The following is a 16661-nucleotide window of genomic DNA, read 5'->3' as shown; positions in this document are numbered from 1 at the left end:
CATATGACTGAGCCTGCTTCGCATATGACTGAGCCTGTGAGTATTCCAGCTAATATACCTATAAATACCTATAAATTGTGCATCCTGGTATTTATATGAGTTGACTAATTCCAGCAATGTCTACTTGATATTGTAGTCATAAGATACTACATCACTAATAATTATTTCCTTTCAGTCATGTTAATAATACTTTATACAATTCAAGTATACATTTCAACAGACAACACTCTTATAATCAGGTTGTTTTCACTCAGTTTGTGTTACTTATTAAATAAAGTAAAATGTAATGAGAAACATACTGGGCAATGGGTCCTCATCATACATAGGATAATACATTTTTTGTTTGTTTTGTGAACTGCACAATTGTGAACACTTAAAGCAAAGCAAAGTCTGAGGCTTCTTTTAATATTGTTCAGAGGGTCATTAATATGCAACAAGAAAAGAAAGGGTCCCTATGCATTTCCCTGTGGTACACCTTGAAATAATTTCTACATATGTCGATAAGCTCCACCAAAGATAACATACAGCATCCTCCCTACCACAAAATCCTAAGTTGAGAGAACTATACTTTCAATAATAAGCATAGCCATGGTACTCAGACAAATTCTTTTTAGGAGTCAAAGAAATACTGCATCTACCTGGCTACATTGATCCATTGCTTTCAGGATGTCATATGAGAGAAGCACAAGCTGGGTTTTGCATGACCAGTCTTTTTGAATTCATTCTGATTGGCATGGAAGGGGTCAAACATCTGTGAAATGCAGGACATAGATTACTTCCAATTGTAGCATGTGAAAAGGTTTCTTCCAGTACAAATTTAAAGTAAGTGTCCCATCTATGTCTGCACAATACTCTCTATGTGTAATATCTTTTTCAAGCACCAGAACTGTTTCCCCTTTGAGAAATATAGTCAGTTATGGTATGTGATGACCTTATAAGCTGCAAAAACTGGTGAACTAAGCAAATTGTTACTGCAGAACAACCACAACTTGTTGCTTCTCATCTGTAATTATGAAGTAGTTGTACTAAACAGTGACAGAAGGAACATTTACCATGAGAAATAAATAATTTTTAACAAGAAGTTAGTTAAAAATGGGGATGGTGATAACAGTATTGTAAAATGGCTCTTGAAGTGTGAAACTTGAATTCGTGAAAATTAATGTGTACAATTTGATAGAGTTACATGGCTGTCAGTAAAGCTTAATAGTATGTGTAAAACTATTTAAAATCAATGTCTTCCAGTTCTAAAAACCTATAAGTTAAGAGTAAGCAGTTATAAAAAGTGTTTGTACAGTATTAAGCATGGTGACCTGTAATCTGCATAGTGGCTAGCATTGCAAGTGATTGAAGATAAAGTAACACTGTGACTATAGACAGAGATTACATCATACTACAGAGTAGGAAACAGCAATTCGTTTCAAGCATAACACTGAAGATGGCGCATAAATAAACATGAGTGGAATGGTATCGATTAGAAGGAGACAACTCCATAAATAAAATTAGGAAAGGCAACAACTCACCTGCAGCTGATCATCCGGTCGGAATAGCTATGTGTCACAACACAAAAAAATTCACTAACTTCCAGGACTTTTTACAAGGGTCAACTCTGTTCAAGATGAACATTAATAATATAAAACTTAACACAAGCAGACAGGTGCAAGCTTCTTAAGGCACATGTGCCTGAAAAAACTTTGTCTCTCTCTCTCTCTCTCTCTCTCTCTCTCTCTCTCTCTCTCTCTCTCTCTCTTTGTTTGCACATTAGTATAGTATTGAACAAGAGTATGGTGATACTGACAATGTAATCTAATAAGAGGTCTTGTGATTCTAGTTCCATTTGTGACTATTATTGACTCTTCATCTGTAATGTAGAGAAAAGTTCCTTAAAACTGGGAAAAAAGGGGGCCCACAAAATTGATGGTAATAAACAAAATAAAAGTGGTATCTGTTCTTTCAGGAACCGATACCATCTTCATATAGTTAAAGGCTACCCGGCCATTGACCTTCTTCTGTGCGAATGTGCACGCTTTGCCCAAACTCTTGTGGGACTCGTCAGCTGAGTCTGGTGCGAGTAATGAGTGAATGGGCAAATATCTATTAGGAACACTAAAAAATGCATGTTGTGGACAGTTGGGAATGTAGGTCTCACGAGGGGCGTGCTAGGGATAAGTCCCAGCAGTCGCACCATTCTCTGTGCCCTCGGTGGCTCAGATGGATAGAGCGTCTGCCATGTAAGTGGGAGATCCCGGGTTCGAGTCCTGGGCGGGCCACACATTTTCAGCTGTCCCCATCGATGTACACTCCTGGAAATGGAAAAAAGAACACATTGACACCGGTGTGTCAGACCCACCATACTTGCTCCGGACACTGTGAGAGGGCTGTACAAGCAATGATAACACGCACGGCACAGCGGACACACCAGGAACCGCGGTGTTGGCCGTCGAATGGCGCTAGCTGCGCAGCATTTGTGCACCGCCGCCGTCAGTGTCAGCCAGTTTGCCGTGGCATACGGAGCTCCATCGCAGTCTTTAACACTGGTAGCATGCCACGACAGTGTGGACGTGAACCGTATGTGCAATTGACGGACTTTGAGCGAGGGCGTATAGTGGGCATGCGGGAGGCCGGGTGGACGTACCGCCGAATTGCTCAACACGTGGGGCGTGAGGTCTCCACAGTACATCAATGTTGCCGCCAGTGGTCGGCGGAAGGTGCACGTGCCCGTCGACCTGGGACCGGACCGCAGCGACGCACGGATGCACGCCAAGACCGTAGGATCCTACGCAGTGCCGTAGGGGACCGCACCGCCACTTCCCAGCAAATTAGGGACACTGTTGCTCCTGGGGTATCGGCGAGGACCATTCGCAACCGTCTCCCTGAAGCTGGGCTACGGTCCCGCACACCGTTAGGCCGTCTTCCGCTCACGCCCCAACATCATGCAGCCCGCCTCCAGTGGTGTCGCGACAGGCGTGAATGGAGGGACGAATGGAGACGTGTCGTCTTCAGCGATGAGAGTCGCTTCTGCCTTGGTGCCAATGATGGTCGTATGCGTGTTTGGCGCCGTGCAGGTGAGCGCCACAATCAGGACTGCAACGACCGAGGCACACAGGGCCAACACCCGGCATCATGGTGTGGGGAGCGATCTCCTACACTGGCCGTACACCACTGGTGATCGTCGAGGGGACACTGAATAGTGCACGGTACATCCAAACCGTCATCGAACCCATCGTTCTACCATTACTAGACCGGCAAGGGAACTTGCTGTTCCAACAGGACAATGCACGTCCGCATGTATCCCGTGCCACCCAACGTGCTCTAGAAGGTGTAAGTCAACTACCCTGGCCAGCAAGATCTCCGGATCTGTCCCCCATTGAGCATGTTTGGGACTGGATGAAGCGTCGTCTCATGCGGTCTGCACGTCCAGCACGAACGCTGGTCCAACTGAGGTGCCAGGTGGAAATGGCATGGCAAGCCGTTCCACAGGACTACATCCAGCATCTCTACGATCGTCTCCATGGGAGAATAGCAGCCTGCATTGCTGCGAAAGGTGGATATACACTGTACTAGTGCCGACATTGTGCATGCTCTGTTGCCTGTGTCTATGTGCCTGTGGTTCTGTCAGTGTGATCATGTGATGTATCTGACCCCAGGAATGTGTCAATAAAGTTTCCCCTTCCTGGGACAATGAATTCACGGTGTTCTTATTTCAATTTCCAGGAGTGTATATCAACAACACCTGTCGGCAGCTAAGGGTTTCGATTTAATGATCATTTCAAAATAAAAAGCCTTCTATATATTAGCTCATTTGGTAATTTCTAAGTTAGTAGTACAGATAACTAACAATTTGTTTGTTTGTTTTCATTTCCTTTTATCTAGCATCCGAGTGGGTTGGGACATTAATGGTGCTTCTCCATTCCCACCTGTCTTTGCATCATTCTTCCTCTGTAAATGTTTAGTTCCATTCCAAATTTCTTCTTTGTCTACTGGTCTTGATCAAGTCAATCCCTCTTACTCTAGTCTCCCTACTACTCTCAAACTTGGCCTCCATCATTTGTTTTGGTGATTAACAACTATTGGATAACTCCATAAGCCTACACATAATTAGTCTTAACACCTAAAAAAGGAAGGTTGAAGTTTCAACATTAACATCTGATTGCATATGCCATCTAGCAGACAAGTTGGTGTTGTTTGCACAAATATTGTGGCTTTACTTACTCATTATAGCAAGTATACTTGAATAAACTTAAGGAAACAGTGATGTTGCCAACTTATAATGGAAATGCACCTTTGATACAGTATCATGTATCCAGTGGGTAGATGTTTGGGACTCTCATTGCTGATGGGAGCACTAATTGACAGCATATGCCACCAACTTACAGAATCAGATACTAGGGGAGCGTTGCTGAGAAGTAGATGGGAGCTAGTGTCACCTGGAGTGGATTTTGTAAATGAAAGTAACTTTGATACAGTAATTAAGGAGCACCAGTTCATTAAAACAAAAACAAAAAAGATCATGTATAGCATGTGATACATGAATTAGGACAGTATCACTGCTTAAATGTATTTAAATTTCTTATGATCAGTTCTAAAAACCGAAATGTGAAATTATTATCTGAATTTTGTATGAGGGTGAGCATGCCGGGGTGGGGTTGATGTCAGAGTTACGATACAGGCACAGAATGATTAAGTGTGCCAAGCAGGGTGGGTTTAAGTTCCAAGCAACACAAGCTGCTGCATGGGGGGCGGAGCCAGGAGGGGCACCCAAGTGCAATATCTTTATACAGTGAGTATCACAATTAGTAGCAAAAACTGACATGGGTGTAAGTATATGAGGGAAAAGTCACTTCTGTAGAACAATGTCCTTGAACCGGCCCTGACACCAAGCTACGTTGAATGAATTGTGAATGGTTTACTCTGTTGTACTCTGAACGAGTGAATGGAAAGTGACAGTCTTAATTCTTATGAGCAACTGGTAAATGTGTTACATATGGTAAATGTGGTGCAACAGTTTATATGCTGGAAATGTGACATGTTTAATGTATGAAATAGTCAGACCTATCACAGTACGGTTTGCTACGAAGTTAAAGTGTGCCAAGAAATGTGTTAAAGAAGTGTTGTATGATGCTCTGTAATGAATATATGTAATATTTGTATTTGTAAAATCTGTAAATATAAATCTATATTTGTAAAACTACAAATACATTGGAACTTGCCGTATCTCAAAAGCATTTGTTATTAAATGTCCCCCCCCCCTCCCCCCTTCCTCCAACCATCTTAGGGATTAGTCTCACTTGAGGTGTTCGTGTTTTATTCTGAGAGAACATGAACAGTGATGTGCTTTCTTACCAGGCGTATGAAACAACTAATGATGAAACATTTTGAAGAAGACAAACTGCATATATTTTAAGATAATTTATTTATTTATTTATTTAACCTGGCAAGATTAGGGCCATCAGGCCCTCTCTTACATCTAACCAGGCATTCTACTTATTTTACATTCATATGTTTTAGTAGGCATGTTAAACTACATCTAGTACAAAAAGTGAAATAAACAATTAGAAAGGTACACCTGGAAAAATACATTCATATAGAGTTTATATTCTTAGATCATAAGTACTGTTATAATTAGACATTACTGAAGAGACAGATTTTAGATAGGAGTGCTGCCAGCAGGGAGTATGAGGGAGACTCATGGTGAAGGGAGGAGAAGAATAGAGAGACATGATGAAACATAATTAAGGAAATATAAAGGAAAAGAAGATTGCGTGGCTAATAGAGATAGATGAAGAGGAAGGCATCTCAGGAGCAAGATAGGAGACGCTAGCTTTGCTATTTGACAGATGAGAGGATTGCCCTTGTACATTGATTTTGTGGAGAACTTTATGAGGACGATAGTAGGAAATGCTTCAACTCCTTCTTAAAAGCAGCAGGAGATTGAATTTTGCGCAAGGTAAGGGGCAGTTTGTTCCAGAGGCGGACAGTGGCAACTGAGAAAGAGTTTGCAAAAGTTTTTGTTTTGTGAGTGGGCACAGTTAGGATACCAAATAAGAGTGACCTCGTGTTTCGATTATGATGGCATGACAGGGTTTTAATCTCTGAAGCAAGGTACTGGGGTACTTGCGTGACGAGGAGTCGGTGAAGTAGACATAGAGTGTGGTAGTCACGCAATTTGTCCGGCCGCAGCCACCCTAGCTCGGAGTATGAAGCACTAACACGATCATATCGGCGAATGTTGCAGGTGTAACGCACACAGGCATTCATGGTTAGCTCTAGCCGTCTTTTGTTTTCACTACTCATGCCTTTTTGAATCACATCACAATAGTGGAGGTTCGGCAGAACGAGTACTTGCACAAGCTGGCGTTTCAAGTCCTGTGGAAATATGTTCCGAAACTTTTTGAGAGCATAAAGACAAGCAGACGTCTTTCGGCACACTGTGACTGTATTCTCCACCCAGTTGAGATGCTCATCCAAAGTTACACCCAAGTTCTTCACTGTTTTCTGACATGGTATTGGAGTACCGTCGAGCAGAATAGGAGGTAGCCATTCGCGGAAATCTGAACTTATTAATTTCTGATGGGCTATTAAGATTACTTGCGTCTTTTTTGCATTTAGTTTAAGGCCCAGGTTTTTCGCCCATGTCACTACTGAAGACAGATCATCATTCATCTCACCGATTGCAGTGTTTACATCTTCAGGTCTGACGCTTAGGTAGAGCTGGAGGTCGTCGGCATAGAAATGATATTTACAGGAGGACAGAACCGACGAAATATCATTGACATATAAAGAAAACAAAAGTGGTCTTAAGACTGATCCTTGTGGCACTCCCGAGGAAACATGTTTCCAGGAAGATTTTTCATTTACGCAGACAACACATTGCTGTCTGTCTTTTAAGTAGCTTTCAAACCATCTCATTGCACTATCAGAGAAATTAAGCTGTTTCATTTTTCTGAGCAATATGTCAAAGTTAACAGTGTCAAAAGCTTTGCTGAAGTCCAGTAGCGTCAATATTGTTGCCTTTCGATTGTCAATGGCATATTTCAGGTCATCAGTTACTTTAATTAGAGCAGTGTTTGTGCTGTGATGTTTACGGAAACCGGATTGAAATTTGTCATATAGGCTGAATTCATGCAAGTGTTCAGTGATTCGGTCATGAACAATATATTCAAATGCTTTGGAAACAGCAGGCAGTATGCTAATTGGTCGGTAATCACTAGGCAGTTGCGGGTTTTCGATCTTAGGGATGGGTCGAATTATGCTTCTTTTCCATGCAGTGGGGTATATTCCGTTCACGAGGGAAAAATTAAATATGTCAGTTAAGACAGGTACTAAGATATCGGCAACATTCTTAATCATGGTTATACCGATACTGTTGTTGCCTATTGCATCAGAAGAGATTCTCATTATTGCTTTTCTTGCCGTATTTGTTGTTACATGTTTTAGATGGAAGGTATCGTTGTTAGTTATCCTGTTTGGGGATTCTTGTGGACGGTAATTATCAGCCGTGCTGGTATTCAGAGGTGCAGAGAAGAATTCATTTAATTCGTTAGCTGACACATGAAAAGTAGTTTCCGATTTTGCCTTTCCGACCCCCAAGCTACGGAGATTCTTCCGTAGAGTCATGGGCGTCAGATCGCTGCATACAAGGGAGCGGGCGTGCCTGATTTTAGCATTGTGAATGCATTGTTTCACTCTGTTCCGTAGCTTTCTATATTCTTCGAAACGCTTGGGTTTCAGATCTGCCTTGAAACGCCTGTGGGCAGCATCCCTATTAGTCATCATTTGACATCATTCAGCTGTCAGCCATGGAGCAGGAGATTTTCTTACATGGATTGTGCGCACAGGTGCATGTTTGTCATAGAGGGCAGTGAGTTTATCACCAAGTTCATTAATTTTGCCATCGATTGTAGGTTTTCTGATTATTTGATGCCATGAGATTTCTGAGCAATCGGCTGTTAGAGCATCAAGGTCAATACATTTCATGTTCCTACAAGTTATGTAATGCGATTTGATCCTTGGGGGCTGCACAGAGTAGGCCAGGAATATTACATCATGTGCTGAGAGGCCAGGGGCCAATGTTTGACCAACATCTCTTACTTTGTCAGTCTGTTTCATTGCGATTACGTCTATAAGAGTATGACTGTGCGCCGTATGGTGTGTAGGTTGTAATGGAAGAATGTTCATGCTATTGCAACTAAACAGTATTCTTAGGTTTATTGCGGAGGGAGTGTCTCTTAGCAGGTCTATGTTCAAGTCACCCATTACGATGACATGTTTGTATTGACACTGAAGTGAATGTAATTCCGACTGGAAGGAACTCATTGAGCTTATTTTTGGTGGCTTGTACACGACGCCAGTCAAGAATTTCCGACTTTGTATATTTATTTCAATGAACATGAATTCAGCCTCTTTTTCTTCAGCAGGATTTGACGTACATAAGACTTTCGCTTTGAGATCTGTTCGTATATACGCGCCGACCCCGCCATCTCGCTTTTTTGATCTGTCTGCCCTAAGAAATGTGTACCCTGGGAGATGAAAAGATGCAGAGGATATGTGTGGTTTCAACCACGTTTTGGATAAGAGGATTACATGGTAGTTTAGTTGGTTGAAGAGGAGGCTAAGTTCTTCGTAATGTGCAAGTAAAGACTGGATGTTGCAGTGAGCTGCTAAAAGCTCTGATGCGTTCCGCTGAGCAGCCTGGAGTAGGGTGGCAGACTGGTTTGTCCCTTTGTTAGGCACTACCTGCCACGAGGGGCACTGGCTGCTACTTCCGCCAAGTGACATAACACAGGGGTGTCCGAGATTTTGCGCGCCCTGTTTGTGACACCGCGAGTGCCGAAAGAAAGGCGACTGCAAGAGATTTCCTGAGGTTGCGGGAGTATAGAAAATGGATTAGTGGTATTCAGTGCAAGGAGAATATGACCAAAATAGTGACGGCTGTGTGTCACTGTGTATCCTCTGTCGTAAGAGGAGAAATGTAATTAGCGTATTTGAAACAGCTTAGGGTGGAAATAAGGGAAAGGGGAGTGATTTAAGAGGCCGATGCTGCCAGCAGAGAGAAGTAAGCTTAATAATTAATAGATTATCGTAGGAAGCTAGAATTAAATTGAAATTTACTAAAGTGATACTGGTAGTGATTATCGTAGGAAGCTACAATTAGATTGAAATTTTCTAAAGTGATACTGATAGTGATTTTTGTTATGAACAATTTAAACCAAAGAGATGGGTGCTCAATGAACTAAAGGAGAGACTAATAATTGCAATAGAACTATTTCAGAACGGAAGAGAATAAACTGAGAAAATGAAAAAAGTATTAGCAGTAACTAAAATTAAGTAATGGTTAGAGCTACAGACACAAAAAAAAAAAAAATAGTGAAAAGTTAATACAGTTACAAAAACAATTAGTTGAAGGTACAAATATGGGTATAATTAAAAAATTAATACAATTACAAGACTATATCTGAGTATAGGGCTGTTACAATTTGCAAATGGTGTTAAGTTTGCACTTTTGGCTCGAGTAGCTTCACTTAATACTATTCAGTTCTGTCATGTTTGTGACTGTCTTCTTTCCAGCTGCTGTCTTAATGATTACTCTGCCATCCTGAGTCCACACATTCTGAAGACCGAAATGGGATATGGCACTGTTTAAAATCTTTAGCTGTTCGTGTGTCAGATCTTCCCTTATTGTAAGCCCTGTCCTTGCTAACTTCTTCTTCTGGGTAAAGATCTCTGCCCTTTTTCGGTACGAGACAAATTTAATTATTATTGGACGAGGTTTGGTAGCACCTGGTAGTTTTCGTCCCACCCGATGGCTCCTGTCAATGTCTGCCTTGGTCACTTCAACGCCTAATTTTTCACACGCAACCTGTATAAGCAGGTTGTCTATGTCTTCTTCCTTATTTTCTACTACACTAAACAGTCGTAGACTATTTCGCCTTTGGTACTGTTCTAGCTCGTCAGTTGCGGCAGATAGTTTCACTTCCAACTCTCGTGCCGTTTTCTTGTATTCAGACACAGACTTTTTTAGTGCTGTAATTTCAGCAGTATTGGCCTCAACAGTTTCACGCATTTTGGCCAGTACTGCTGCCGTTACAGTATCTGATATAGTGCCTGCTATCAGATCGAGATTGTTTTTACCGCGAAGTGCAGCGTTGACCTCAGAGCGGACCAGCTCCACTATACCAGGAGCCGGGGCCGCACCTTCGCCAAGAGCAGACCCGTCGCACCTGCTGCTTCCCCGCTGCTGGACGCACTGCTGTTGACTCTTCTGTTTACCATTTTCTCGAAGATATTGGCGGAGCACAGAAAAAAAAAAATAGCACTACTGCACGGAACACTGTTGTTTACATGATTTCCACTTGTACTAGACAACACCACCTGCGAGAACACCTTCAAATTCAACTAAATTTCGTGAGCCGAACTTAACACGTGTTACACTGCAGCTGCCATGGGTACAAGATAACTCCTTTAAATGCAGAAATGTTTCCAAGGACTTGTAACAGCTCAGTTGAGTTAAGTCGTATTTTCTTATAATGAAAAGTCCAGGATGAAATAACAACAATATTATGAAAAGGATAGATTGCTAATCACACAGGAGAGACATTGAGTTGCAGACAGGCACAATGATAAGACTGCTATACATATTAGCTTTTGTCCAAAAGGCCTTCTTCTGAAGTAGAAGTGTAAATATTTGTATATAGCTATGTGAGGCGATGGCCACCTGAAGAGCCACACTCCTTTTAAATCTTGCATTAGTTCACAGCATATAGTTTAAATCAGTGCTTCAGAGTTAGAGTATTTATTTCCTGCAGTATCTTTTGTGTAAGCAGAGTTTCTAGTAAAAAGAAACTGTTTATACACCCATTTTCAGTAGAGAAATTTATTTCTGTTTTAAGAGCTAGTGGATCTTGTGATCTTAGGCTGTAGTATGAACTCTGCAGAGCAGATTTTAGTGTTTCTTCTCCTTGTTTACATTTTGTGTACATTCCAACATCAGTAGTGCCAGTCGGGTATTTTTCTGTTTTACGAGGGGTCTGCTTGTACTTCAAGTCACTGATTTGCTTGTATTTTTTGGGTATTATTCAGTATTTATACACAGTATGATGTGAGCAGACACAACCTGAATTGGTTGCTGTCTGTAAACACCTGGAGACTGCGTTGGACACGGTCGACAGGCTTCTGGTTTCTGCTCAAAGCTGCAGCACCTTCAGGGCACCAGTGATGTGACCTATGACACCTTTGGTGACACAGGAATCCCTTGGTGACCAGGTTGTCACTGTGTCGTGCAAGGATACTTGGGCCTGAGTTACATGCTTTTGCAGGACTAAGTTGATGGAGGCTATGGACTGATGGAATTTGAATTGTCATTGTGAAAGGATGGTTTGCAGCCAGAGATGGGTAATTTGGTGGGCAGTCAAATTGCGAGATTCTATGAGCTAGCCAGAATTCAGTTCCAAGTCTCTTTACATGTTGTTACCTACCTCATGTAATCTCCCCAGATGCCCAGATGCAACAACCACCAACTGTACCTCTGTTTCACAGCTGCTACCCGTTCAACATCAAAAAGTCTTGTCTGTACAGCCTAGCCACCTGTGATTGACACATATGCAATAACAAGCAGTACCTCTCCCAATATACTGAGGGTCTCACTGAGGCTTTTGCAGACAAAAATTACCCTCCCTATATACTCCAGGAACAGATCTTTTGCGTTTTGTCACCTCAGTCACATGTCAATAACCCACATACCCACTGACAGGCCACAAAGAGTGCCCCCTCGTGACTCAGTACCACCCACGATTGGAGCAACTTAATCACACTCTCCGGCAGGGTTTCAGTTTCTTCTCATTGTGCCTTGAAATGAGAAACATCCTCCCCACCATGTTCACTAACCCTCCCACACTGGTATTCTGTCATCTACCTAACCTATGCAATATCCTTGTTGGTCCCTACTCCACCTCTGACCCCAAACCCCTTGCCTCATATTCCCTTGCAATAGACCTGAATGCAAGATGTGTCCCATATGTCCTTTCACTCCTGTCTACTCCAGTCCTTTCACACACATTTCCTACTCCATCAAAGGCAGGACCATGTGTGAATCTAGTTATGTGGTCTACTAACTTAGTTGCAACCACTGTGTGGCATTCTCTGAGGACATGTCCACTAAGAAACTGTCTGACTGCATGAATGCCCACTGCCATACTGGCCAAAAGATCACTGAACCACCCAGATGCTCAGCATGCTGTGCAACACAGTGTGCTTGTCTTCAGTGACTGCTTCACAGGCTGTGCCATCTAGATTCTTACCACTGACAATAGATTTTCTGAACTGCACAGGCAGTAACTGTCCCTGCAACGTATCTTTCATTCCTGTTACTCCCCCTCCCCTCCCCTCTGGCCTTAATGTGCATTAGCTCTTGTTCCCACCTGTCCCTTTATCCATAGCTGCTCCCACCTCTCAGCTTTACTTTACTCTGCTCTCTCTCCACCCCCTCCCTCCCCAGCAGACGTGTCTAGATGCTACACCTAGCAGCCCAACCTTCTTGTCCCAGCCACATCCCTGTATCTCCTACAGGTAGCACTACAACATCTTCCCCCACCTTACCCATATGCTGCTATCCCTCCTCCTCCGTCTCCTAAATGCCCCATGCCTATTTATGTATTCAAGTTCACCCCATTAGCAGCCAAACAAGTCATGCTGCTAAACAGTTGATTGAACCACAGCATCAGTGTTGCTGGCATCACAGCCACACAGGATGCCTCAATGGTTTCTTGTAGCTCGTTCAGTGTAGCTGGCATCTGTAGATAAACTTTATTTATCAAGGACCCCCACAGGTAGAAGTCAAGAGGTGTAATGTCTTGAGACCATGGTGGGTACTCAACAGCTGCTCTTCAACCTATCCATCATCCAGGTAGATTTTGATGCATGTAGGCTCTGACATCTCTGTGGTAGTGAAGCAGAGAGCCATCTTGTTATAGATAAAATCTTTCAGTTCCAAGTACCTCTTGGATGGCAGGTAAAATTGATGTTTGCAGCATATTATGATACACCTCACCACATATGGTACCTTCAAAGAAGAATGGACCAATCAAGCAGTGCAATGACAGACCACACCACTCATTAACACCCTGTAGATTAACATGTTTGTATACACCTGAATGTGAGAATTTTCAGGAGCACAGAACATGCAATTGTGGTGGTTTATAGTAACGTTCAATTTGAATTGCCTCTCGTCAGACCAGATAACCATCCATGCAAACCATTAATCCTCATGAAGCATGCCTTCAAACCATCATAGTACTCCATCCTCTGATCCAGGATGTCCTCATTCATAGTGTGTGGCAATCTTGGAATTTACACTTTCCACTTTGCAGCTTTCAGAATTCGCTGTAAGCTTGATCAGTTTCCACTGCTTTCACATGCAGGCTGCGTCACAGATTTTTAAGGTGACCTAGTAAAATGTTGCGACACAACTGCACTGAAAGCTGGACTTGTTGATGTTTTTGGTCAGCCAGACCTTTCCTTATGCACATCCTGAACAGTACCATACTTCAATATTATTCCTAAGATGATAAACTGCTGTACATGTTGGTGACTGAGTTCCATACACATTGCACCATTGTCGCTGTACCTCCATCATATTTTTGTACTTCCAATGCCACCTCAATATGGGCCTGCATTGCTCAAACAACAATCTTACTTCATTCATTGCTGCTCTATCATCTGCTGGAAAACACTCACCGAGATCTATTGAGAAAACAATGGACTACAATACCATGCAAAGCTGCAATAATGTGTCATTTTTTCCCAAAGATATTAACTATCAAAGACTGTCTACATTTTTCTGGGCCCCTCGTTATGATACCAAATAAGACATGTTGCAATAAGGATCATGCAATGTGATCCTTTTTAGTGTGACATCCATGTTACCACTAGGATGATATGATAAGCAGTGCGACTCACCATCCAACAAGTAACAAGACAATTCGAACCATGTTTCTGTTTCATCTTCAATTGCAGTCATGAGCTCTTATGAAGTGGACATTTTTGTGGCTTTATCGTTATTTAAAGGTCAAAAACTTAAAAAGAAAGAGAAGTACTGGGTGCACCTGTACAATGCAGTTTGGCTGTGGTTTCTCGTTGAGGTCTCTCAGCACCAGAATTCCACAAATTCTACAGAATGAGTCTACACAGTTTCCACTTTATGGAGCAACTAGTATCAGCTACTATGACAAAGCAGGACACTTGCTATGTTTTTCTTCTGCTGGGAAGCTACTCATTACAATAAGGTAAGTAGGTGAAACTGTGGGAATTACATAAAAAATGCAACTATGAAAAAGTTTATTTTTTGTAAGACCACCTAGCATGGTTTCATCCAATATGGTGTGTGTGTGTGTGTGTGTGTGTGTGTGTGTGTGTGTGTGTGTAAATAATGAAATAATGGTCACCAATTAATGAACCTAGGGTATCGTTCCTACAACTGTTCAGTTTCACAAAGTAGTATACAATTTAGTATTCAGAAAAGGCATTGCTGGATTTGAAGTGAGATGAGTCACTATTGATGGTGTCAGAATGAACTCTCTGTAGTGGTAGACAATGTGTTTGAAGAAACAGAAGAAGCCTATGATGATAAGAAAAATCCCAATATGTTCTTCTCAGTTTCGTCTAGCTACTAATTCAGAAGTAGCAGGAGTTTAGCTTTCAGAGCTTTTTTGCACCTTTCACAAAGTTTCCTGAAATCAGGGTGCACAAACTGAAAAAAACATCCACTCAGCATCATCAGCTGATAGCTCCCAGTGTCAATTATTTTTTCATTTACAACTTTGGCTTGTACTGGAACATACGAAAATGACAAACATGAGGCAGCTCCACACTGCACACATGAGACAGCAGTTGTGACGCATGTGGTGTATAGCTCCCAATCTTGTCACAGAAAACTTCAAATACATATCATGTATTTTCTTTGAGAATGGAAAGAGGTATCACACTCCTACCACCATTGAAAACAATTTTGATATGTTACTTGTATTTTGTATGCAGCAATCTATGATCTAAAATCCATCAAATGTAAACTGGTCAGTGACTACATCCTTCACTGGAAACTTTTCAAAAATGCCTGATGGCTTAATTATTTGTGAGGTAATTCCAATAACTATTAGCAATAACTAAAATAAAACCAGTTCATTACCAAAGCTGTGACGTCAGACTGTAAGACAAACAAAAATCAATTTTTTTACCAAAAAGTTTCCTCAAAATTGAATAAGGAAGAGCGCATAGTGAAGAACAAGCAGGAATCGCAAACAGTGACTTATGATTTTTTTTTATATGAATAGTAAAAGCTTTACAGGAAAACTGCCTATAGTGGTGGATGTAGCTTTGCCTTGTCTACATAAAACAATTGTTTTTGAGACATGACTTGTAATTCCCCTCACTGTGTATTGTATGACAAGTTGTGTGGAGCAATCAGGACCCCATGTTGTGCCAGCCAATATGACAGAGATACGTGTTGGTGTCATGTCACTGTTATCCTGGTGTGAACCTTTAGGTCACTTCCACTATGTTTCTAAGCACTCTGCTGATGCGGCTTGCTTCTGTGTTGTATCATGAGTCACATTGTGTGTTGTATCACCTCAATGTGTTCCCCTCCTTATTGACATACTTGATTTCAGTTGGAGCCAATTCAACAGCAATGCCTTGATGCTTTACTTTCAACTTTGTTTTGTTAGTATGAAAATGCCAAGTAAAAGTCTTATTGGGACAATTACAATAGATTATATGCCATTGGTAACTGCCTACAGAAGTTGTTTCACAGGACTGAAGTAGGCCTGATATGTCTGTTCCGTTAGCGTTTCCTTGTTGAGTGCTTCAATCCAAGTACTCAAGTGAAAAAAATTTCCATTGTTATGAGGTGGAGCACTATCTCAGTTGGACAAGGCCAGGAAGAAAACTGTCAGTGGCTCTTTTGAGAGATCTGCCTCAGGTTCTATATGAAGTGATTTAGTGGAATCATGGGGAACCTAAAACAGCATATTCATATAAGTATTTATCTTCTGTTCCTTCCAAATAAGAGTTCAATGCCTCTAGCACAACACCAACCAACTCAGTCAATAAGACTATCGATATTCTAACTTTATAAATAAAAGCCTATTAAATAAAGCTGTATCATTTTCAAAATTTCCACCTTACTGACCACAGAAATATTGCCAAAAAATTCTTAAAATATCACATAAAATTCTGTTTACTTACCAAGCACTTTTCCACAGATTTATAGATGACTGGTCACCACTTCTTGTGTCTCCACTGTGACTTCTTGCTTTTGGCTATGCTTGGATATACTAGGTACAACTATTTGCAGGACTCTAAAACACACACTATATATTTTAAAAGCAAATTCTAATATACATAAACAAATTTAAGAACTAAAAATAAGAAGCAATATCATAATGTTTTTATGGATCTCCTAGTTTACTTTAGTTTACTTTTGTGCTCATCCATAGGAATAAAAATGTATTTACAATATATGATGATTACCAGGGAGCTAGCTGATAGTAAAATATTATCAAAGCCATGAGGTAAAATTATTTGAAAAAAAAAATTAAATTCATGCATTCATTTATTGTGTTCTGTAGACACTGTCAAGAAGGAAAAGTTTCAGAGATGTGGAACGAGTCAAG

At 41.4% G+C, this 16661-nt stretch overlaps 1 protein-coding gene across 3 annotated transcripts in view; it reads right to left on the bottom strand.

Annotated features, from left to right (window-relative positions):
• Positions 1 to 16661, bottom strand: part of LOC126483635 (carcinine transporter) — a 395544-nt gene that overhangs the window by 8881 nt on the left and 370002 nt on the right. Inside the window, exon 12 of one of the 3 annotated variants that reach the window (XM_050106690.1) lies at positions 16234 to 16346. The exons of the other annotated variants lie outside the window; for them this stretch is intronic. Within the exon in view, the coding sequence (XP_049962647.1) occupies positions 16253 to 16346 (94 nt within the window). The 3' untranslated portion in view covers positions 16234 to 16252. The remainder of the gene's footprint in view (positions 1 to 16233; positions 16347 to 16661) is intronic. 3 annotated transcript variants of the gene reach the window in all.

The sequence above is a fragment of the Schistocerca serialis genome, chromosome 6, assembly GCF_023864345.2.
Source record: "Schistocerca serialis cubense isolate TAMUIC-IGC-003099 chromosome 6, iqSchSeri2.2, whole genome shotgun sequence".
Classification (NCBI taxonomy): domain Eukaryota; kingdom Metazoa; phylum Arthropoda; class Insecta; order Orthoptera; family Acrididae; genus Schistocerca; species Schistocerca serialis.
This window is presented reverse-complemented; position numbering and strand designations above follow the sequence as displayed.